Below are 25,676 nucleotides of genomic sequence, written 5' to 3' on the forward strand. Positions count from 1 at the left end.
ATGGAAACCGTGGAGAGGTACTTTGGCCTCCCTGAGGATATCGTTTCCGACAGAGGTCCCCAATTCATCTCCCGAGTCTGGAAGGCCTTTCACTCCCTCCTAGGTGTGGCCGTCAGCCTGACATCTGGATACCACCCTCAGTTGAACGGGCAGACGGAGAGGAAAATGCAAGAGATTGGTCGCTTCCTCCGTACCTTCTGTCATGGCCACCAGGACTCTTGGAACCAGTTCCTGGGGTGGGCCGAGTACGCACAGAACTCCCTGCGCCAACCTTCCACCGGACTCACTCCATTCCAGTACGTGCTCGGGCTCCAGCCCCTGCTCTTTCCCTGGTCAGATAGACGTACCATCCGTCGACTACTGGTTCCGAGAGAGCGAGAGGGTCTGGGACTCGGCCAATGTTCCCTCTAAGCTGCGCACGCGCGGCCGCGCACTTTTTCCACCGCTGCCGCGCAGAAAAAATAATGTGCCGCGCACACGCATAAATGAGTTGGGAAAGCCATTTGCGAAAGCGAATGAATTGCAATGCTCGGAGAAACCGCTACAGAGTTGATATCACGATAGAGTTAGAACCGGTGAATGCGGTTAGTTTCATAGAAAAGTAATGTGCGGCAAATGAGTCGCTGTAGAAACCGAATATTTTAATGGTTGCGTACGAAATAGCTCAAATCGTGCGCCGACGCAAACGCAATGAAATAAAACGTCATCATGTATTAAAGAAGAGCGGCTTGATTAAGTGCTGGAAATAGCGGATGATGGGCACAGAACGGTAACAAAACTCAGAGACATTTACAGTCACACACAGGTGTAGTTTACATAGCTCTAGAAGAACTGACGTTCACTTTTTTTTTTTTAAATATTTAACTTACAGATCTCAGTTTAAATGCTTCAGTTTCTATTCTATTCTATCAGTTTAAATGCTTCAGTTTCTATTCTATTCTATCAGTTTAAATGCTTCAGTTTCTATTCTATTGTATTCTATTCTATCAGTTTAAATGCTTCAGTTTGTTTTGATATTATATTATGTTAGGCCTATATTATAAACCTAATAAATAATTGTTCTTGTTTTTTTAATGGAGTCTCTGCTCATCAAGGATGTATTTATTTTATCGAAAATACAGAAGAAAAAAACAGTAATATTGTGAAACATTATTGCAATTTCTAATATTGGTTTCCTGTTTTAATATACTTTAAAATATAATTTATTCCCGAGGAGCAAAGCTGAATTTTCAGCATCATTACTCCAGCCTTCAGTGTCATATTATCCTTCAGAAATCATTCTAATATGCTGATTTACTATCAGTGTTGAATCTGTTGTAATGCTTAATATTTTTACTTATTTTTTATTTTTATTTTTGGAACATGTGATACTTTTTTTATTTGATTCTTAGATTAATAAAAAGTTAAAAAGAACAGCATTTATTCAAAATAGAAATCTTTTCTAAAAATATGTCTTTATTATCACTTTATCCATTTAACACATTCTTGCTGAATAAAAGTATTAATTTCTTTAAAAAAAGAAAAAAAAAAATACTGACCACAAACTTTTTAGTAGTGTATATTGTAACACAAAATTTCTATTTTGAATAAACACTGCCCTTTTTAACTTTTTATTTATCAAAGAATCCCAAAAAAAAAAAAAATCACAAGTCCCCAAAAAATATTAAGCAGCACAACAGTTTCCAGCACTGATAATAAATCAGCATATTAGAATGATTTCTGAAGGATCATGTGACTGGAGTAATGATGCTGAAAATTGCTTTGCTTCATAGGAATAAATTATATTTTAAAGTATATTAAAATAGAAAACTTTTATTTTAAATTGCAATAATATTTCACAGTATTATTTTGTGAAATAATATTCAGTAAGTTTTATCAGGTAATCTAAAATCATTTAGTCACGGGTCAAATCAAATACAAATAGCACATTAAAGTTAAAAGTTACACACTTTTTTTGTGTGCGCGCTGTACAGGTCTGGTATAAACTATGTTTTTGCACAGGTGGCCGAAATGTCCGCCCAATAGAGAAAAGTTTTGCTCAGCAAGAAAAAAAATTAGAGGGAACATTGGACTCGGCCCACCATCAGCTACAATGGGCCCTACGTAGACGCAGGATGACAGCCAACCTTCACCGCTCCGAAGCTCCAGCCTACCAACCAGGACAGAAGGTCTGGCTGTCAATCCGAGACATCCGCCTGCGTCTACCATGCCGCAAACTGAGTCCCAGATTCATTGGCCCATTCACCATCACAGAGCAGATCAACCCAGTCACATACACCTCCCTCCTGAGTATCGTATCCACCCCACGTTTCATGTATCACTTCTCAAACCTCACCATCCTTCTGTCTCCCTCTCCACAGAGCCTGGCGTAGCCACAGCCGAAGCCCCCTTCCACTCATCCTGGACGATGGTGCTGCCTACGAGGTTCGCGAGATCTTGGATTCCCGACGCCGTGGTGGACAACTCTAAGGACTAACCATATACCTAACTTACCTCTCTCCAGCAATCTCCAGTGTCCTCCTGTTCCCATCGTGTGTGTGTGTGTGTGTGTGTCATCTTTCTCCATCATCTCATGCCACCACCTTTCAGATCATCTCACCTTCCAAGACACCAGCACCGTATCCTCACCCATTTCTTCACCATTGCTCACCTTCACCTCTGCTTGTGTCAAAATAAACATCATTTCCTGTCATTCTCAGTCTCCGGTCCCTGACTACCGTAACATGAACACGTGCTTTATGAATTTGTAAGCCTAAAGCAAAACTTTAAACTAAGTAAAAAGCTAAACATATAGGCTATAAACAAACTAGAAACTACACCACATTCACATGACTTCACTGTCACCAACATTAAGCTACTGATAACTTTCCGTCTGTATTAACAAAACAACAACAAAAAATCCTCAAAGTTTGAGTTAGAATAGTGCAAAAATGTGATTATAAACACAATGAGGCTATGAGTAGATGAGTTTATCTGCTCACTGTGATGATGTTTACAGACACAGGACAGACACAGGACAGTGGGCATCCAGAGTGGTACCCGTTTGGAGTGCCATGGCAGATCAGGGGACTCGGGGTGCCTTGGTGGATCAGGGGACTCGGGAGGTCATGGCAGAGCAGCCTACGGCTGGAGCCCTACAACCACCCATCCAAAAAAAAAAAAAAAAAAAAACACCCTGGCCATAACAGGGGGCTCAGGAGCCCTCCCTGGGCTAAACTCGGGAACAGAAGCCCTTTCTGGGCTGAACTGGGGATCAGGATAGCGCTTAAGTGATGCTGGTACTGGAGGGTGCTCTCGAGGAGAAGACACAGCAAATCACTTTCAAGGAGCTGGCACTGGAGTGAGTCTTGGGGCTGAAGCCGACACTGGAGCGAGCTCTGTGGCTGGAGCCGACACTGGAGGGCACTCTGGAAGGGGCTTATGATTAGTGGGCACTGGAGTGAGTTTTGGGGCTGGCAGGCTTGCCACATTAACATCCGTTGGGCTTGCCGCATTAACATCCAGCGGGCTTGTCACATTAACGTCCGGCTGACTTGACTCGGGACCTGCCGCCTGACTTGACTCAGGAACTGCCGGCTGATTTGACTCGGGAACTGCCGAAAACTGCCAAGAAAAACAAAACAAACAAACAAACAAACAAACAAACAAACAAACAAACAAAAACACAAAGAAGAGGTGCCGCTTACTTTTTGTTTCTTGGTCCGGTATTCTGTCACGTTTGCTACTGTGCGGGAACAAGGAACGAGGAGACCAGGAGTACTAAACCAAGGAATTAATCATATCACATGCATCACACATAGCATAAGAAGTTAACATAAACAATACTAGATGCTGGATTAAACACAGGTAACACCATTTATACACTAAACAGGATAATGGGAAGACGAGACACACCTGTGATCAATCAAAACAAACAGGGAACACCTGGAATTAAATCAAAGCAGGGAGACAGAAACTGGGTCACAGAGCACATGGGGAACAAAACACAGAACAGAGGCTGACAGGTATTAATTTTGCATTTTATATCACAAAATAAAACATGAAAATATCTAGAGCTTGTGTTATTTTAAGCATTTAACCAAAAACCCATTTAAAAACCCACCGACCCAACCCAATGGACCCAGAAGTGCTAAAATGCTAACTCATTTCTGGGTTATGGCCTACTAAAGTACAGGTATATCATCCATAAAGCACTCTATTTCACTCTTAAAAATAAATGTTCCAAAAGCGGAGCTTTATCAGCTATAACATAAAATAACCATTTTTGTTTCCCAAAGAACATTTCAGTGAACAGGTCAGAAAATAAAATATTTCTTTATTTATTTTTTTTCTTAGTGTGAAGAACATTTTAATAATCTAAAGCACTATTTCTGTCTGGAAGGTATTAGCGATAAAAATGTATTCACACTTGTTTAAAATAGAGTTGCAAGTATCTCTTAACCCCTTCATACAAGCACTCATCAACACAAGCATATTTAGGGCCCGAGCACCGATGGTGTGAGGACCCTCTTGTATCTGCTTTGTTTATTATTATTATTATTAGGGCTCAAGCCTGGAGGGCGAGAGCCCTATTGTTTTCCTTAGGATTATTTTTTATTATTATTATTATTATTATTATTATTATTATTTTTATTTTTATTTTTTTTCCAACGTCTCGGGGACTTTTGGGGCCCTTAACATACTCGAAAACTATTGAAAATTGGCACACACATTGGAACCTGCGTCCATTAGGGCCGGGCAGAGACTGATACACGGGCGTGGCACAGGGGCTCTACAGCGCCCCCTGGAATATGGAGGGCCATATATCATACATACTTGCACGTAGACGTATGAAACTCGGTACACATATAGATCTCATCAAGCCAAACAACTTTCGTACTGCATGTCATAGGCTCCGCCCAACAGGAAGTTGGCTATTTAGGGTTTAGTATTCTTATTTTTCGTCAAAGTTGTGGGGGCTTTTGGGGCCCTTAACATACTCAAAAACTCTTGAAAATTTGCACACACCTTAGAATCTGTGGCCATTAGGAGGCTGCAGAGGCTGGGACCCGGGCTTGGCACAGGGGCTCTACGGCGCCCCCTGGAACACAGTCAGAATTGTTGATGTATAGTTCAAACATACTTGCACGTATTCATATGAAACTCAGTACACATATAGATCGCATTGTGCCGAACAACTTTCGTATTGCATGTCATAGGCTCCGCCCAACAGGAAGTCAGCTATTTAGAGCTATGTAAAAAGCGCATGCTCTGGAATTTGATATACTTGTCATAGGTTTTTTACCCGATTGCCACCAAACTTGGTTAACATGATCTCAAGACATTGGGGATGCAAAATTGCCAGGGGATTTTTGATATCTCGAACGGTTTGCTCGTGGCGAGGCGTTGAAATTATGGCGAGAAATGAGAAACAGGAGGTGTCTAATAACATCCACATACATTTCCTGATTTTAATTAAACTTCATCAATTTGTTCGTTGTATGATGCCGATCGCATATATGTGACTATTAGGAGTAAAAGTTATAGCGCCACCAACTGGCAGCAGGAAGTGTGTCATTTTCAAAATGCTTTGAATTCAGCATCTTATTTTTAATCAATTTGCTTCAAACTTCATCAGAATAATGACAAAACACGGCCCATGTAAAACTGTTGAGGGGATATTGATATCTAATATAGTGTTGCCATGGCAACATATCAAACTGGAATATTTTTCTGTGTAATATATTCTGATTTTGAGGCAGATAACATGCTTAGAATTTCATGAAACTCAGAACACATATCAGTATTAATGATAGCTAGACACTGGCAAAAGGTCATAAAAGGGCGTGGAGGAGGCACTCTATAGCGCCACCTTTTGTCAAAAGTGGGGGGCTTAGTTTTAGCTACAGACACCAAACTCGGTACATATATTGTTCTTATTAAGACGGACAACTTTCTAATTTACAGTCATTAGCTACGACCAACAGGAAGTCAGCTATTTTGATTTGAATATGGATTTTTGGCTCTGTGTGAGGAGTGTATGTGTGCTGAGACTTTCATTGTCTGAGAGAAATTGCGCCTCTACAGGAGCAATTCCCGGGACTGAGAGGGAGGAGTCTCGCTTAGTTTCACTTTTACATCGGTTAAAAATACAAATAAATAAATACATTTAATTAACACTGACAAGCTTAACCAACATATCTTATTATTAGCGGGTCAGGGCTCATTAATAATTGATGTATGGCCAGAGAACAGAGAGATAGACGAGAGATAAATCACCGCTCCGAACAGCGTGTGCTATCTCAAAGAGCTCACAACAAACGAGTTTATTCTTGTTTAAGACCTTTTAAAAATAAAATATTACAGCGATTGCACACAATCCGCCAATTAGAACACACCAAGAGCTAAATTCAGTTGTTTGTGAGTGTTAAAATGAAATATTTGCTGCAACCTGTCTGACAGCGCGAGACTTCTGAACACTTGAAGGGAAAAAAGTCTACATACAGAAACTACAGCCTTTTACATTAAAACACAGCGGCAAATTAACACAAAACAATTAGAAGAACATATTATAGAGATGAAAATGAGTGTTTATGAGTGCTTGTGAGATTTTCTTTGTCTAAGGGCTGAACATCACATCGATTGCTCTGCGCTCCAGAACACGGTGATGTTTTTTCGGCGAGAACGGACAAATAAATACACGTTTCATTCACACTGACAAGCTGAACCAACGGATGTTATTATTACCGGCTCAGATCTCATTAATAATTGATGTCTGGCCAGAGATCAGTGAGAAAGACCAGAGAGAAATCACCACTGCATCAGCGCGTGCAGTCTCACCACTCACAATAAAAGCATTTTTATAGTTTTAAGAGCTTTTTAAAACAAAATATTACCGCGAATGCACACAATCCACCCATTGGAACACAACAAGAGCTGAATTCAGGTGTTTTTGAGCTGTTTAATTGTGAAAAGAAATAGTATTTGACAGCGCGAGACAGTCTAAGGGCAGAATAACATCGATCTCTCGAGCGCCAGAGGACGCTGATTCTGGCTTTTCGTCGCAAGAACGAACAAATCAAGTAGCCTACAAGATTATTTTAAAATACATAATAGCTTGGCGAATATAAACGAAAACAGCCACGTGAATATAAACTGTTGAGAAATAAATCTGAAGTGGATCATGGTACTGGATTTGAATATTAAAGTGACTGCATTTACCAGCTGCTTTCTGTCTTCAATTTTAATCTATAAAAAACAGAAAATCATTCGTCTTGGCTGCTTTTTTTGTATGTGTGTATGTATTCATGTATTTATTATTATTATTATTATTTTTTATTTTTTTGCTATCTAACAAGAATTAATCTATATCTAACTAAATTGATGACATGTTATTTTACATTTGGTTTGTCCATTTCTGCATCCAAACACCTATAAACTTAAAACATGCACTATAAACTATTGTTAGCAATTTCTTTATCGTCCAATTTAACTGGTGTACACACTTTTATTTTCATAATAAATTTGTTTTTTAGATTATAGACAGTTACAGTGGTCTGTAATAAATATTAACCGGTTGTTCAAGCTGCTTAAAATGTTTGAAGTAGGCTAATTTTTTTTAAATGTAAATCCTAAAAAAAAAATTATAAAAATAAATAAAACAAACAAAACAAAAAATTTTTTAGCAACTCACATAGTAATCATTCAACACTGCTTAAAAATGTAAATTGAAAATTAAACTCATGATTAAGCATGAAATAAGATACAGAATGAGTAAATAAGATTTTAATGTGGGTATATTATCAGTAAACTAATCATTAAATATTTATAATCATTCAAAAAATATTGGGCCCTTTCATAATGTTGTTCAAAAATGAAGGCCACAATGCTAATGTTGTCCACTCGATGGCGCCACAGGATAGCAAATACTTAAAGATCTGTTCAAAGACTTGAAAATGTTTCACTTATGTGCATAAATAAAAAATTCATAAACATTCATTATTTTTTTCATAAACTTTAATAAAACCCAATATAGTAATTATGCAAAAGCTATCATCTCCTAAATACCATTACTTTGTTATTTTAATTGTATTGACAACATATTTCTCAAGTTATCACACATTACTGAAAAAGTGTAGAAGGGACACTATATTAGTTATCTATTTTCATGTTGTGCATATAATAATATACTCACATAAAGACTCATGATTTACTTGAAAAAAGACACGTTCATTGTGTAACTGCATCATCTACACATACCAATGTGCTTGGACCCCTAATAATCTCCTTGACTTAAACCACATTGTTTCAGTTACCTTCTGTGTCTTAGGCCACAGCGCTTCAGTGACAGGAATGTGAAATAGCAAACAGGGGAAAAAATAAAAGGCATGACTTTATTTGCATGCAGCTACTCTATTACAGATGTTCCACAGCCAAGACTTTTATTAGAATAGAAAATAGCAGGGGTTCGAGTAAATAGTTTATTAATCATTTAATTTCACTTTCTTAATGAATATTGTTCTGTGTATGTGATTTCAAAGTCTTGATGCTTCGGATTAACCTGTTAATTGCCGTATCCCTTAAAACCTGTGTGCCAGAGGGTTACTGTAAATGCATGTGCCCGCTGGGCACAGTTTACCTGATGCCACCGGGGTGGCGTTTGTGCTGATGGCTTGAGCCCGCCATTGCTGCTTGCAGCTATATTTATTATTCTTCTTCTTCTTCTTCTTCTTCTTCTTCTTCTCCAAAATGAATCGCATTTTTGAGGGCCGAAACATGCTCAAAAAGTCATGAAACTTTGCACACGCGTCATACATGGTGTAAAATTTACGTCTGATATAGGTTTCAGAAGAGGGTGTGGCAAAATGGCTCGACAGCGCCACCTATCGTGAAAAAATCAACAGCCCTCGAGCTGTGTTTCACGTACATGCACGGAAATTGGCACACATATGTAAAGCATCAGTACCTACAAAAAAGACTCTTGGAGCAATATCCGAAACCCAACAGGAAGTCGGTTATTTTTAATTTTATGAGCAAATTTTGCATCATTTTTGTCATTTGCATGCCTTGTATTTTAACGAACTCCTCCTAGAGATTTATTCAGATCAACACCAAATTTGGTATGCCTAATCTAAAGGCCTTTGCGATGTTAAATTGCGAAGATCTTGAGTTTTCGTTCAAGGGCGTGTCCGTGGCGGCCTGACGAATTTCGATGATTCGCCATGGAAAATGAAGTTGCTATAACTCAGACATACAATGTCCAATCTGCCACAAACTTCACATGTTTGATAAGACTCCTGACCTGAACAGATTGATATGCTCATATTCAGTTATAGTCATAGCGCCACCTACTGGCAACAGGAAGTGACATATTTTACGCTGTAACAAACTACCCTGAGAATTTTTTATGACATAATTCTTTTTTTTTTCAGTCACTCTATTCTAAAGGCCTGTGCGATGTTAAATTGTGAAGATCTTGAGTTTTCGTTAAAGGGCGTGTCCATGGCGCCGTGACAAAGTTCGATGTCTCGCCATGGGAATAAAAGTTATTTTAACTCAGGCATAAAATGTCCGATCTTGCCCAAACTTCACATGTTTGATAAGAGTCCTGGCCTGAACACATCTGAAGGCCAATATTCCATTGGGTGTGGCAAAATGCCTCGATAGCGCCACCTATACATATTCAACGGAGTGCGCCTCGAGCTACGTTTCACGTACATGTACAAAAATTGGTACACACATGTAACACACCAATACCTACAAAAAAGTCTCTTGGTACCAAATTCGAATTCCAACAGGAAGTCGGTTATTTTGAATTTTCTCTGCAAAATTTGTGTCGTTGTTTTTGCCATTTTCAGGAGTTGTACTTTAACGAACTCCTCCTTGAGATTTATTCAGATCAACACCAAACTTTGTCAGTGTAATCTAAAGGCCTTTGCGATGTTAAATTGCGAAGATCTTGATGGTTTCGTTTAAGGGCGTGTCTGTGGCGGCCTTACAAATTTCGATGTTTCGCCATGAGAAAGGAAGTTGCTATAACTCAGACATACAATGTCCAATCTGCCCCAAACTTCACATGTTTGAGAAGGCTCCTGGCCTGAATATATCTACATGCCAATATTCAGATATCGCTATAGATCCACCTGCTGGCAACAGGAAATGACATGTTTTACGCTGTAACAAACTACTCCTAGATATTTTATGACATTTTATAATTTTTTTTGGTCAGTCTAATCTAAAGGCCTTTGCAATGTTAAATTGTGAACATCTTGGGTTTCCATTAAAGGGCGTGTCAATAGCGTGGTGACAAAATTTGATGTCTCGCCATAGGAAGAGAAGTTGTTATAACTCAGGCATAAAATGTTCGATCTTCCCCAAACTTCATATGTTCGATAAGAATCCTGTCCTGAACACATCTGAAGGCCAATATTCCATTATAATGATAGCGCCACCTTCTGGCAACAGGAAGATTGGCACATATAAATGACTTTGACACATTCCACTTATATTTACAAATTTAAATGCATATTTCTCGCCGTTTACTTCTTTACTAAAGCTACTCGCTGGCGGTGAGCCCGGGTGCGAGGGCCCGTTCATCGCTGCTTGCAGCTTTAATTGTTGTTGCATCTCCAAGTTTGTTGTTGGTGTTTTTCCGTTGCATCCATTTATTTTTAGACTGTGAAACCATAAGATCAGCTAATTAGTGCAAGACAGTTCACATGTTATGCTGATATTTACATTTACGACATGCAAATATGCACATAAAACCAAAGTTTACTTTGAGCTTAACATTGTGACAGTGTATTGCATGGATGAGCACCACTTTTGCTCAGAAAAAAAATCATTTAATTTATAATAGTAAGTATTAATTTTTTTATGTATGTTTGTTTGTTTGTTTGTTAAATATATCAACCCTACACATTAACAAATGTTTGCAAAACTGTTTTATAATATGCACAATTTGTGAGCAATTTTGAATTAAACTTAAGTTTTGCCATTTCATAGTTGAGGAAAAGTGTTTAACACTATTCATGCATTTCAAAATAAGACCATTTTAATCTAAATTTAGATGCCAAATTAAATAAACATGCAATTTGTTCATCTAAAAGTGCTCTTGTGTGTCTTTTTTCACAGATCGGCCCAAGATCCGCCTGCCCCGTACCCTGAGATCAAGATACGTCAAGCATGTGGGAGAACAGATCAATCTTGTCATCCCGTTCATTGTAAGTTCAGATTTTTATATGGCAACAGAGCTGTGCTTCCATTGCAGGCTTTAATATGTTCCATAATTCCCTGTTTTGTAGGGCAAACCAAAACCTGTGATATCATGGACCAAGGATGGCCAACCTTTGGATACAAAGAAGGTAAACATCCGCAACAGCGACAAGGATAGCATCCTGTTCATCCGCAAGTCTGAGAGAATAGACTCAGGCAGCTATGAGATGACAGTGAAGGTCGACAGCTTCGAGGACAAGGCTAACCTCATAATTCAGATCATCGGTGAGACGAGCTATGATCTTGAGACCCTTCATTTAAGCGTTTTCTTGGACCTTGTCTATTTATGGCCCACTTGCATTTTCATTCTTAGCTCATTCCTTGACACCTCTGTTTACTGAGTAAGACCTCATGGTGTAAAAAGATGATCTATACTAAAAGCTAAATCAATTTTAATGCTCGGCTGTCTGTGTGTGGATCTGCCTGGTCCTCCTGCCTCTGTCAAGCTAGTGGACTCTTGGGGCTTCAGTGCAGCTCTGGACTGGACACCTCCCAAAGACAGCGGCAACACTGAGATCACTGGAAACACCATTCAGAAGGCCGACAAACTGAAGTAAGTGACTAATTATGGGCACATTAATGCAGCCAGTAACACAAGAAATACGTGTCAGCACTTCGTCTATCAGTTCCTTTCTCAGAAAATGAACAGTACTTCTCATTTTATCTAAGGAACAGTGTTATTTGGGGGTGAGAAAAATTGCATACTGTATTTGACACACTGGTAACTGAATAAAATGAGCATTGCGTGAAATGTAACCTCAGTGCAACTTATAACATCCAAGTGAAAGATATAACACCAACATGTCAGAAAAAAAAATTTAAAATAAAATGACAGAATCACTAAGATGAAAAAAAAGGATCACCCCCTCCTAAAAATGACTTGTAAACTCAATCAGGTGTAACTGATCACCTTCTAAATGGCACACAAAGCCATTTGACTTTTAACTGTGATCAGCTGTGGTCATTTTGATCAGCTGAGCATGAAAAGAGCTTTCCTGGAGCATTTCAGTCCTGGGTGGTGCAACTGAAGCAAACAGTCGACTATGGACAGGCACAAGTCAGGCACAAGTTGTGGACAGGCACAAGTCAGGAGATGGATATAAAAATATTCAAAGGCTTTATCAATGCCTAGAAGTACAGTGAATTTATTATTAAGAAGGTATTTGGTACAACACAGAGCCTCCCTGGATCAGGACCTCGCTCAAAACTGGATGAAAAAGCAGGAGGAAACTGGTCAGAGAGGCGACCAAAAGGCCTACTGCGACTCTAAAGCAGCTGCAGAAATTTATGACAAAGAGTGATCATTGTGTGCATGTGACAACAATATCCACAAATGTGACTTGTTTGGGAGGGTTGCAAGAAAAAAAGCCGCTCCTTAAGAAAGGCCACATGCAGTCAGACTGAGCTTTGTACCTTGAAGATTTTGAGGCAGATGAGACTAACATTGAATTATTTGGCCTCAACACCAAACAATATGCCTGGCAGAAATCGAACACAGCTCAGCATCCAAATAACAGCATTCCTCCAGTAAAGCATGGAGGTGGTAAGATCCTGTTATGGGGTGTTGCAGCAGGGACTGGAGCTCAATGTCAGGATAGAAGGAAAAATGGATGGGCCAAAATACCATCAAATTCTTGAGGAAAATCTGCTGTCTAAACCCTTCTTTCCAGTCATGAATCATCTCTGTATTGTCCACAAGATCTCTGTGCTCCTTTCTTAACTTCCTGTGTACTTCTGCAACCAGCTGCTGTATAATTCTTGCAGATTTTACCCCGGTTCTTTGGGTTATAACTTCCACGCTGCTACTCAGTACATGGCTCAACTTTGTATACTCAGCAGCCACCAGCCGTAAGCGTAAACAAGGCAAGGCAAGACAAGTTTATTTATATAGGACATTTCGTACACAATGGTAATTCAAAGTGCTTTACATAAAATAAAGTAAAATAATCATGAAGAAAAATAATAACAAAAATAAAACAAGCAATTTTAAAACATTGGAAATGATTTAAAAATTGACTTATTTAAAATGAATTTAAAACAGTTAAAAAATAGAAAATGGTTTTACATAGAATACAGTGAATACGTAAAATACAATGCAATCAGTTCGGACATCGCACAGTGCTCATTCAATAAATGCACAGCTAAACAGATGAGTTTTGAGTCTAGATTTAAATGTGACTAATCTTTTAGCACATCTGATCTCTTCTGGAAGCTGATTCCAACTGCGGGTGGCATAGTAACTAAAGGCGGACTCCCCTTGTTTTGTGTGAACCCTTGGTATTTCTAACTGACTCTATCCTAATGATCTGAGTGGTCTGTTAGGTTTATATTCAGTGAACATATCTGCCATATATTTTGGTCCTAGGTCATTGAGTGATTTATAAACGAGTAAAAGTACTTTAAAATCAATCCTAAATGTAACTGTAAGCCAGTGTAAGGACCTGAGGACTGGTGTGATATGCTCAGATTTTCTGGTTCTAGTCAGAATTCTGGCAGCAGCGTTCTGGATGAGCTGCAGCTGTCTAATGGTCTTTTTGGGAAGGCCGGTGAGGAGACCATTACAGTAGTCCACCCTGCTGATGATAAAGGCATGAACAAGTTTCTCTAAGTCTTGACTGGAAACAAAACATCTAATTCTTGCAATGTTTTTTTAGATGATAGTATGCTGATTTAGTTACTGCTTTGACATGACTACTAAAACTAAGGTCTGTCTCCAGAGTCACACCAAGATTCCTGACTTGATTTTTAGTTGTTTGTCCCCTAGAGTCAGGGTATGCATTCACCTTGAAAACTTCATCTTTTTTTCCAAATGCAATGACTTCAGTTTTTTCCTTGTTTAACTGAAGAAAGTTCTGGCACATCCAACTATTAATTTTATCAATACATTGGCAGAGGGAGTCAATGGGGCTGTAGTCATTTGGCGATAAGGCTAGGTAAATCTGTGTATCATCAGCATAGCTGTGATAGGCAATTTGGTTCTTTCTCATTATCTGACTTAGTGGGAGCATATACTGGCTAAACAAGAGCGGTGCAAGAATTGAGCCTTGTGGGACTCTGCATGTCATGGACGTCCACTTAGACTTATGCTCTCCTATACTCACATAATAACCTCTCCCTTCTAAGTATGACCTGAACCATTTGAGTACCATCCCAGAAAGCCCGACCCAGTTTTCCAGTCTCTCTAGTAGTATGTTATGATCGACAGTGTCAAACGCAGCCCTGAGATCTAGCAATACCAGCACTGATAGTTTGCCAGAGTCAGAATTTAGGCGAATATCATTTATTATCTTAATGAGCGCTGTCTCTGTGCTGTGATGCAGTCGGTGTCAATCACCTGAATTATCATAATGATAAAAATCTTGAAGAAAAGAGAGGGTTAAAAAACAAAGGTTCTTCCAACAGCCAAGGCCCAGCTGATAATTCAGGCGATCTTGACACAGTGAAAACCTTCCAAGCCTCAAGCATAGATTTATAATAGGGAGTAAGATCTACTAAATCAGACTCTTGTAAATGCATAAGAAATAAATGTTTATCAAGTCCCATTCCCCCTACCCTCCGCAAAAGGACTGTTGCTGTCTGCCAAAGCTCTCTCTCTGCACCGGTTTGAACAACCTTGGACCTGGAATCCAGCAACTGCAAAACACACAATGTGTTAACCACTAAAAACACCCAGAAATGTATCAAACTTAAAGGAATAGTTCACTCAAAAATGAAAATGCTGTCAATGTACTCACTCTCATGTTGTTACAAACCTGTAAATGTCTTTGTTCTGATAACCACAAAAGATGGAATGTTTATAATCCAACCAATCATGAGCCCCATTGACTTTAAAGTAGATAAAAATTACTATGGAAGTGATTGGAGCTCATGATCAGTTTGATTTCAAACATTCCTAAAAATATTTTCTTTTGTGGTTATCAGAAGAAAATAACAGAATTTTCAATTTGGGGTGAACTATCCCTTTACAGACAAGTTGATGAATTTCTACACTTACCAGTCTTTTCCTTTGTCGGTTTTTAGCTCCTGTTTTAATGGCATCTCTTAGCTGGGACTTTTCTGGCTGAGACAAATTGTACTTTCTCCAAAGTGTTTCAAAGTATGTCTTGCAACACGCTGAATAAAAGAAAAATTCAGATAAGTGACAGAAACTACACTATTGAAATCATAAGATGGACAAAATATAAGAGACTAAAATTATGGACATTAAAATTGTTAAACAAACATTTTAAAATTACCTTGTATACACTCAGGGTCTGCATCTGCAAAAGTTGTTTTCAATTCCTCTAGCAGATAAGTCATGACTGCTTGGTTACGAGGCAAACTTATTCTGTGTGGAAAGAGAGAAGTGTTTCATTAAATACATTTAAAAGGAATATGTAAAACCCCATAAAAAGCATGGCCCACAAAGGCCAAATAAACATAGCAGAAAAACAGCAGTCTTACCCAGTTTGTGGATCATATTTATATGGGTTACAGTTTGTGGATCATATTTATGTGGGTTACTTACATATGTTATTAACGTGTCTATAATTATGGATGATTTAACAAGTTTCATGAAAATTATAAGTATGCAGTGTCATTAGGGTGGCCATTCGTGCCAGTCCCGGTGTATCTGAAAACATGTTCGGGCGTGTCCGGCGGGACTGGCACGAATGGCCACCCTAAGTGTCATAGGTTCATCTCTAACGTTTATAACAAACCAAACCGTTTGAAAATCGGTAGAAAATGGAGCAAGTTATGGTTATTTAAAAGTGCATGCACCATTAAAACACAATACTACGAGTGAGCGAGCGAGCTCCCCGTGGTAAGATGGTAGATAAATGCGGTGCGGGCCAAACATCTAGCCTTTATTATACATATCTTTACTACTATATTGTCCGCTAAAATAAAACTCAACTTACCGCAATGCCCACGTTGTGCGCCCTCTTTATCCTTTTATGTAATGGCTCTTCCCGCGGTCTTTGTTCCTCTTGCGGTCTTTGCTCGTCAAACTTTCGCTCAAGAGCACAAAGACGCTGGATAGCATCTTTGAGAAGAACAGTGTTTGCAGCTTGCTTCTCCATCAAACCCTCAAGCTTACGAGACAAAGCGTTCTGACCGGAGATCAGCTGTTTCATTAAATCATTTATGCTCAGTGGGCTTGCTGCTGGTTGCAAAGCCCTATTACTCACGGGAGTAGTAAAACTCAGGTTTCTTTTACACGCCATCACAAACAATAGTCAGTTTCACCAAGTCGCAATTCGCAAAAAATTACTTCCGTACACAATGCCGACAATTTCGTGCGAATGATACTGTAATGCCATTGGTTGCATTCCCTTACGTCACCGTCAAAAAACGGCAAAAAAAAAAAATATATTGAGAAAATCCCCAGTTGTCCAAATGAAGTCCTTAGCAACAAATATTAGGCTACTAATGATAAATATATTTTTGATGAATGTAGTGATCTTCACACAAACACCAATAAATATATTTACATTACTATTATTTTTATGGAACTTTTTTAATATCCTAATATTTTTTAACAACAGAACAATCAATTATTTTGATCCATTAAATGTATTGTTGGCTATTGCTAATGCTACAAATATAACCTACATGTGCTACTTATGAGTTTACTTATGTTTTGTGGTCCAGGGTCAAATGTGACACGGATATATTATAAAAGACCAACTTTGGCCTGCGTGCCCTAGTTTCGGCACCTCTGGACTAGAAGTACAGTAGCTGACAGGTATCTGCAGATATTTTTACCCGAGTTTGTCAGTCTGTATCACCCAACATGTTTTGCAATCACATGTGAAAGACTTTTAGATTATGGACCTGTCTATTGATTTTCTTTGTTTCTATTTTAAAAGATTTAATGAAATGTTAGGGTAGAATCATAATAACAATAGAAACAGTGAACTTCAAATCATGAGACATCAGCAAAAACAAGCAGCTTTAAATTTCACTGACTTATGAATATGGTACTGAATTTATCAACATCCTGGCTAGCAAAAGGTGTTACTTGATGTTTTTGAAACAAAATGTCTCATTTGAACTGCTTCTTTTATACAATGAATGCAGCATTGAGAGATACGTGCACAACATACTGACATAGGGCAGTTGGAGACATGTTTTCAAAGTGTTGGAAATATATATTCTGAAATAACATTTGTTGCATTCCTCTAGACTACATTAAACATGAAAAGTCAGAGACTTAATTTTCACATATTAAAATGGTAATTGTGTCCATTGAATTTCAGTTAATTTGAATGATGCTAAGTTTCTTAAATAGTCTAATTAAATTATATTAATAATAAACGTATTTAGCAACCACAGTTTTTATGTTCCACAATACTGTATGTGCTCTCTTTACGAGACATTGTTACCCCCCCCCCCCCACCAGCTCTGAAAACAGAGAAGGCAGTAAAAAGCCCTTCACACCTCACACCCACCCCTCCTCACAACCAGCTGTAAGGATTCCTGGAAACTTCCACCAGTTCCTATATACATCCACATACGTAAGGTTTCTGGATGTTTCACGAGTTTACTTCTGTGTATTACCTTTCCAAGCACTCTGCCTCATTTATCTGGCAAACCTACAGTTTAGCAGAGATTTCCCATCCCGTATTTGTCCGTATACAGCTCTTTTCATGCAGTGCACTGCATGACAATGCATATCTCTGGTATCATACGTCAACTTCCCATCAGGAAGGTGTAAGCAGACCATCTGTTTATGCTTTGCCACTTTACGCTCCAAATTTAAAAAAAATATGCACTGTAGCTTAATACTCAACATAGGATCATATCTATTATAACTCTGCTTCTATAGATGATATCTCATTCTCAACAACCTCAATTGTTTCTCTTAACACTTTAGTAGATTTGGCATTATACTGCAGGCAAAACATTTTTATATTAACTTTTCCTATATCCCACCACTGTCTTAAATTCTCAAAACTACTTTTTTTTTTTTTCATTTTCCACTGTTGCTAAAATATTTGTAAAAAAAACATATGTCCAAACGATCAGTTGCCCTTATTAACTTTGATAAACAAGATGATGACTGAATATGCGCTTCTTCAGTATTTCGATCAACTGTAAAATTTTCTGTACAGTTCCAATCCCCCCCTACTATTATATTCCCATCATTAAAGCATTTTTTAAACACACTACTTAACACACAAAAAAACATGTAATCTTTCTAAACCTACATTTGGTGCATACAGTACACATTGATGAAAAAATACATTTCCCCATCAATGTCAGCTTTAACTACCAAGAGACGACCATTTATTGGTTCTTATGTACTCAAAACAGTGACCCTTAAATCAGGTGAAAAAAAAAAAAAAAAATCCTACTCCTGCGCTCAAAATAGTTTTATGACTTAAAATATACTGCCCTTTCCACCACAATCCCCAATCAATTTCATTTCCTACATCACTATGTGTTTCTTGAAGATAAATAACATGCAATTTAATGCTCTATTATTTCAGATACTAACGCACATTTGTGCATATCCCTCCCCCCATTTATATTAAGAGAACCTACTCTTAAAACTTCCATGTGCAATTTTAAGAGGGAAAGGAGAAAAACAGATAGAAACAGCATTGCAAAAAGAGACACCACGTGATGCATGAAATTGGTCAGCTAAGTCAAAACTTTTAACGTTCTCCTTTTTTCTTCTTTTAACGAAACCTTTTCTTTTCACTTAAGATCTCAAATACCACATTATTTTGATGTATTGAAATGGACTTCTCAAACTTCTCAATATCTGAAATATAATCTATCACATTAACTTGCTTTCCAAACGTATCATCTAGAAAAGCATTGATCTCTTCTAAAGTATACAATGAGGAATCATCTTGTGAGAACTCTTGCAAGTTCACCTCACCACTACACAGCGAATCTCCCTGTGAGCATAAATCAAAATCATGCATAGATACAGTCTCATCTGACATTGTTTCATCCATGCCACCCTCTTTACATTCTTTATTGCGTGTCAACTCCATCCGCTGTTGTTTCTCCACCACACACTCTGCACTACAAATTCTAGACTGAATACCACTAGTACTTGGTACAGCGTGTAAACCATGGACATTTTCAACATTCAGTGAATCAGCAATTTCTATGTTCATATCATCATTCACAATATTTCTGAAATCAGAAACTCTCACTGTTGTTGTTTGTACTTCATTACTCATTTGAGTATTTTCGATAGCAGATACACTAACTTCCAAAACTCTTACCTCAGGAGGACCCTCAATCTCATCCCGAACTTCTTGGGTAGGCACGATAACAGGAATAACATCGGTTCTCTCGAAACACTGCCTTCGATTCCACGTTCTTTATGCGGACAAACATGACATTTATGGCCAAAATCACCGCATTCAAAACACTTCATACTACCGGTTGTTGCGTAAAGCATAAATGTCTTCCCTTCATGTTTAACATGAAAAGATATATCCAGTGTTGAGAGGAATCCAAAATCATGTTTCCTTGTCTCCTAAACGACATCACATGTTTTAGAGCTAGGCGTTTACATCCCAGAGAGATAGTTTTAAATGGACTAACCATTTTTCCGAAACAAACTAACTCGCGCTCCAATACTTCATTGGTTATGAATGGCGGCAAATTTGAAATCGTAATTTTAGAAGAAGCCGTGTAGAGTGGAGTAACTTGGACTAAATCGTCATCTACAATAAGGCCACTTTCAATTATTTGATTCACAAGATGCTGTGCTTTCAAAAAGGCCTTGTTCATTCGAGAACAGCCTTGTTCATTCGAGAAGCAGAGAAAATATTTTTGTGGCCTACCACCTCTCCTGTCACAACAAGCACATCCTAAACTGAATCCATTGCGTAAGGACAACGTCTTAACCTGAGACGCCATCACTCCGCGTAAAAACTCACTTTCACAACAACAATTAAAAAAGACTTACCAAAACATGCAGAATCAAAATGAAAAAGCATAAAGAGAAGAAATAAAAAGGTTAGATGAATTTCCGCCACTCAGTTTTCTCCCCACCACCACTCTCACACGTGCAAACTCCCAGAATGCCCAGAGAGAGAGAGAGAGACAGAACTCTGCACAATTTATGATAGTTAGTTGCATATTTGTGTATTTTAGTTTCCATGGTCCTTATAAAGTTACTATTAAAACTTTATTGGGATAAAAAAAGCATTTTATACAACATTAAGCTACATATAGCTTAATATTTTATGCATATATATATATATATATATATATATATATATATATATATATATATATATATATATATATATATATATATATATATATATAGGCTCTTTTGGAAAAATGCTTTTACCAAAAATAAAGCCACCTGTCAGGCCTGTAATTCTAAATGAAGTGTCTTGAGACACTGTATATGGACATAATGTGTCTATCTATAAGCTTGTATCTGTGTGTTCGAGGCATTGGTCAGATGACTTATTAATGGGAGATTATCAGGTTGAGGAGGTGTAAAGTTCTGACAGATAGAGAGAGAGCGGCATGGTGACATCTCATTACTCTCAATGTCATGATGCGACTTGTGATACTAAACAGCTAGCTTGATGTGAATACAAGATGAGCAGAGAACTTGAAGTGCAAAAACACTTCATAAAAGCCAAAACCACAACTGGTTCTTGTTGTATTAAACACTGTCATGAAAATCTGTTTGTTTACGATCTAGTTATTGGATGAAACCCACAGGGAAATATTTTCAGTCTTGTTCTTAAAATATTAAGTCAGCATTCTATCCTCTCATTCTTTTAAATGCATACAGTATATCTGTTAAAAGAAAACACTAAGAGTAGTGCTGTTTTTTTGGCAGTGGTTCACTGTTCTCGAGCAATTCCACAGGCTGAACGCCACAATCTCTGACCTTGTCATGGGAAATACATACACCTTCAGAGTTTTTGCAGAAAACAAGGTTGGAAGGAGTGAGACTGCTGCTGTAACAAAAGATGCTGCTCATATTCAGAAAACTGGTAAGCTCACAACATCTCATTGTTTTAACTCCACAGCACTTCAGACTTCTCCCATTAAGTTAACCCATACATATTGCTGGTTTTCAAAAATATAATTTAAGCAATGTACATTCACAGTTGTGTACAGTGTAGCTATACACATTCAACACACTGCTGTACGTTCAACTGTTTTAGGTCAATAAGATTTTTTAAGGAAAATTGGTGAGCATAAGAGACTTCTTTCAAAAATGTAATATCTTAGCAACCCGACTGCAGAATGCACATAAATGCAAACACGACACCACATTCTATATTATCGTGGCAAGTTATTACACTGCGTGGCAACTGCAAACAGCCTACAAATAAATGAACCGATAATTGATACTAATAAATGACACTAAGTGAACTGTTTCTTTAAATCACATGAGGCCATTTTATTGGCAGCACACACTGACTGCACACTAAATGTTCTCACTGTGTGAAGACTTGGCTCTGCCCTGAGTGCTAATGTTCTCGTTCCTCACATCAGAGGTACATGGGACCTGCATAACAACATGGATTATGCTGTAGTGCTGCAAAACTTTATTTCATATAAATGCTAATTAAGCATGAGTCACACTGGTCAACTAGTCACCCAACAAACTACAGTGAGGTTGACTACTTTACCAAGAATTCTCTTTATTTTAGTTTTGATATGTTTAGCTGTAGTGCTATAATTAGCATAAAGCAGCTTGCTATGCTTTAGCTCAGGAAAGGTGGCCCCTGCGGGAACAGGACTGGTCACCCCTGATTTATAGGAAAAACAAGGATGATTGACTGATGATCATGCAAACTGCTAAAGCAGGGCTAGGCAACTCTGGCCCCTCCACTTTCCAGCAGAGTTTAGTTCCATCCCTAATTAATCACACCTGAACTGGCTAATCAAAAGCTGTGTCTAAGCTCACCCTCTGTACCCTTATATAAGGCATTTTGCCAGCTATACCCATACATAGACCACTATTTGAGGGAACTGCCATTTGTAGTGGTGTCTACAACCAAGGTGGACTTTATCGAGTGCACTCATTCAATCCATAATGCACTTTAGTAATGGGTGTACATCCAATGTACACTCAGCTGCTAGCTGCATGCACAGTCAGAATAAATTCCTGCATCTCACTAGAAATGTAACATTTCCGGCACATTCAATGTTTGCTCACTTGTTTTCATTCACTCCTTCAAGTGGACAACATTAACTGGAAATCATGAATGAGCGTATATGGGGTGATTTAGGATCACTAGAAACTTCTAGGCATGTGTATTGGAGGTAAACTCTGCAGGATGGTTGCCCTCCAGAAGCACGATTGGACACCCATGCTTTAAATTCATAGCTGCTACAACTATAACCTTAAATTCATAGCTAACTACAACTACTACAACATTCAGATGGACATCTTTTGCTGTTGCATTGCACCCATGCTATGAAACATAACCAATTGGGGTATTTACTGGGCACTATTTAGCCGACTAGCTTCCCACCAACTGCTTCCTAAAGCCTGCAGTTTTGCACATCATTAAAGTCATGTAACAGATATACCCCCTGCACAACTGTCAGTCCTTGCTGAGGTTGTTGTCCCTTGTCCTATAGGTATTGTCTATAAACCACCAGAGTACAAGGAGCACAATTTCAGCGAGGCTCCCAAGTTCACAACGCCTCTCAGCAACAGAGATGCCACTGTGGGCTACACCACTAAACTACTATATGCAGTCCAAAGATATGGATCATCTCTTTTCTGCTGATCTGGTATAGTCCTCCTTGTCCTTCTTCCACATTTGCTATAGTGGACAATGTACCAACCAGTGCTACATAGTTAGTCAAGAATTAGCTGAAGTGTTGCTACAAATATACTTATGAAAGAGTATTGTTGTAATTCAGCAACATTTTTGAGAAGATACTCGCTAAGACCAGTTTTTGTATGTATGTGTTGTTTCAAGAGCAAGAAGAGACCAAACCCAGTTCGGTGTTCAAGGACTGTGAGATGCGGATCTCTGTGCGCACAGAACAACGCGCGGGTGCTGAATTGAGCTTTTCATGTATTTTCGAGAACAGCTTTATTGAACAAGAATTTTGGAATGTCCTAGAAGGATAACTCATCAGGATTTGCATTCGGCCCAGATTTTGCATGCATCTCAGCTGTTCTCGAAAATACATGAAAAGCTCAATTCAGCACCCGCACGCTGTTCTGAAGGCATTGGATGAGCATTTTTCACTCTTCTGGAAAGTTACTCATTGAGCTAAATGCTAACCGAATGTGAAAATACTTCTGAAAAATTGACCCATGAGGCGCTGTAACATGCTGTTCCATCTGATGGACCTCGAGTAGGCAGAAATTCAGGGACTGAGACGTGTGAAATTTTATATAAGAATCATGACACCTCTAAGTATGTGTGAGGGATATAATTAATGAGTCTACCGGAGCAGTTGGAAATAGCTTCAGCTACGGCAGTTAACAGCATTACTGTGGATTAATAAATGTCTCCTGGGTACGTTGTCCATGTATTAATTACACCTTTTTAAAATGATTTTATATAATTGAGAGATTGTTTAAACGGTAATGTGTTAAATGGTTCAGTTGTGAATGACTTGTTGATTTTGTTGTGGCCACGTCAGTTGAAATGACATGTATTTTGTTTGCAGCCTAAGATCGAGTGGCTGAAGAATCAGATGCTCATAGGAGATGATCCCAAATACAGGCAGATCAACAACCAGGGAGTGTGCTCACTCGAAATCCGCAAACCATCCAGCTTTGACGGTGGCGTCTACACTTGTAGGGCCAAGAATGCCCTTGGTGAGGCTACAGTTGCCTGTAAGCTAGAGGTCAAACGCAAGTGCGGGATCATTTGCACATTGCTTGACACACTAATGCTACAAGGTGCATTTTCAGCTGATTATAGTGGCAATGATCCTTTAAGGTGTTTATCCATGAGAGGAATGGCAAGCTAGCATTTTTTTTTTTTTTTTTTTTTTGTGCTGACTATGATTAATTTGAGTTGGTTTTAAGCATGTGTACTGGATGGGTACAGAGATATATTGATGAACTTGCTGCTTTTCTCTTTCACCAGAGGTGATCATCTCAGGTAAAAAATAGAGGAAATAAAATGATGTGCACAGGTCAGTAAATAAAAACATTTTCCATTTAACTCAACTCAACTCAACTTTATTTATAAAGCACTTTCAACACCACCAAAGTGGAACCAAAGTGCTGTACAGAAAGTATAAAAGAGAAACATAAAACACAAAACAGACATAAATATACAAAACCTTAAGATTGTCAAATGTATCGTAAAGTATGTGGACACATTTTCTTATTGATACATGTAACTGAAGGCATCTCACATTCCCATCCAAAATCAAAAGAAAAAAAAGAGAATTTATATATATATTGTTTTGTTTTATTTTGTATTATATACATATGCTATTGTTCTCATTTATCAGATATAATTATTATATATATTTTTTTAAATAACAAATAATGTTCTTGCATTGCAATAACTATGGTCACACCACAGCTGCAATCAATCAATCAATCAATCAATCAATGTTCCAAAAATGCAATAGTAAATTTACCTGCCCTCAACTGCAGTGATACTCAGTTGCAAACTCAAATATCTCTGAATGACTGATCCCAGAATTCTAGATGTGCATCAAAAGCATGTCTGTTATGTAGTAACTTGGTTTTTAAAAGGTCTGTAAATCCTGTTGAATGTGCACTAAGCCTCCACTAAGACAGAACTCACACATTAACCTTTATATAGATTTATACCAAACTCACATATTTAATGTCACATGTAATATTCTTCAACTGACAGAATACAGCAAGCTGAAGTGGGAACACACATAGAACAACCTGACGAAACATCATTGCAGACATCTGTTTGTACACTCTGTGCATCTGACTTGCCTATCAGGGAGTCTCTGACATGTGAAAGTAGCTGTTTCCCCCTGTGAGACTCCATTACATAGAGGAGCTTGTAAACTGTGAGAATGTAGCCGCTCCCTCTCAAATAGGCCAGAGTGTCTGTTAGTGGCTATGTGGGCTAAAAATGAAACTGTGGCCTTGCAGAGAGCAGAAAACAGAAACCGCACAATACCATAACTTCCGACAGACACACACTATGGGACAACACCTTAAGTTAACACTTGTTTGGTTTCCCAGCATTAAAAGACTTGTTTGTGTACCAAAAGTGCAACTCCTAAAACCTAGGAGCTGTGAGAAAATACATGTTAATTCAACATTAATTTTTTAGCCCTCAATATAAAAATTTCACAAAATATCCTAAAACTACAAAGCAACAGGTTTTTAATTATTAATTTAATGTTTAAATAACTTGCATGCAGTCAGACCTCGAACATGAATTTTGAAGATGTTAAATGAGGAAGACAGTGGCGAAGTCAAGCATGTCAAACCCATATCCTTGTGGTAGTTATACTTA

General features: G+C 38.2%; 1 protein-coding gene across 1 annotated transcript; it reads left to right on the forward strand.

The window, feature by feature from the left end:
* Positions 1-24,465, forward strand: LOC122135210 (myosin-binding protein H-like). The gene is made up of 5 exons (XM_042713962.1): positions 1-382; positions 11,113-11,201; positions 11,283-11,478; positions 11,704-11,806; positions 23,881-24,465. Exons 1-5 carry the CDS (start codon positions 1-3, stop codon positions 23,897-23,899), a joined length of 789 nt encoding a protein of 262 aa, XP_042569896.1. The 3' UTR covers positions 23,900-24,465.
* The last annotated feature ends 1,211 nt before the right edge of the window (positions 24,466-25,676 follow it).

This window comes from Cyprinus carpio, chromosome A23 (genome assembly GCF_018340385.1).
Source record: "Cyprinus carpio isolate SPL01 chromosome A23, ASM1834038v1, whole genome shotgun sequence".
Classification (NCBI taxonomy): Eukaryota; Metazoa; Chordata; class Actinopteri; order Cypriniformes; family Cyprinidae; genus Cyprinus; species Cyprinus carpio.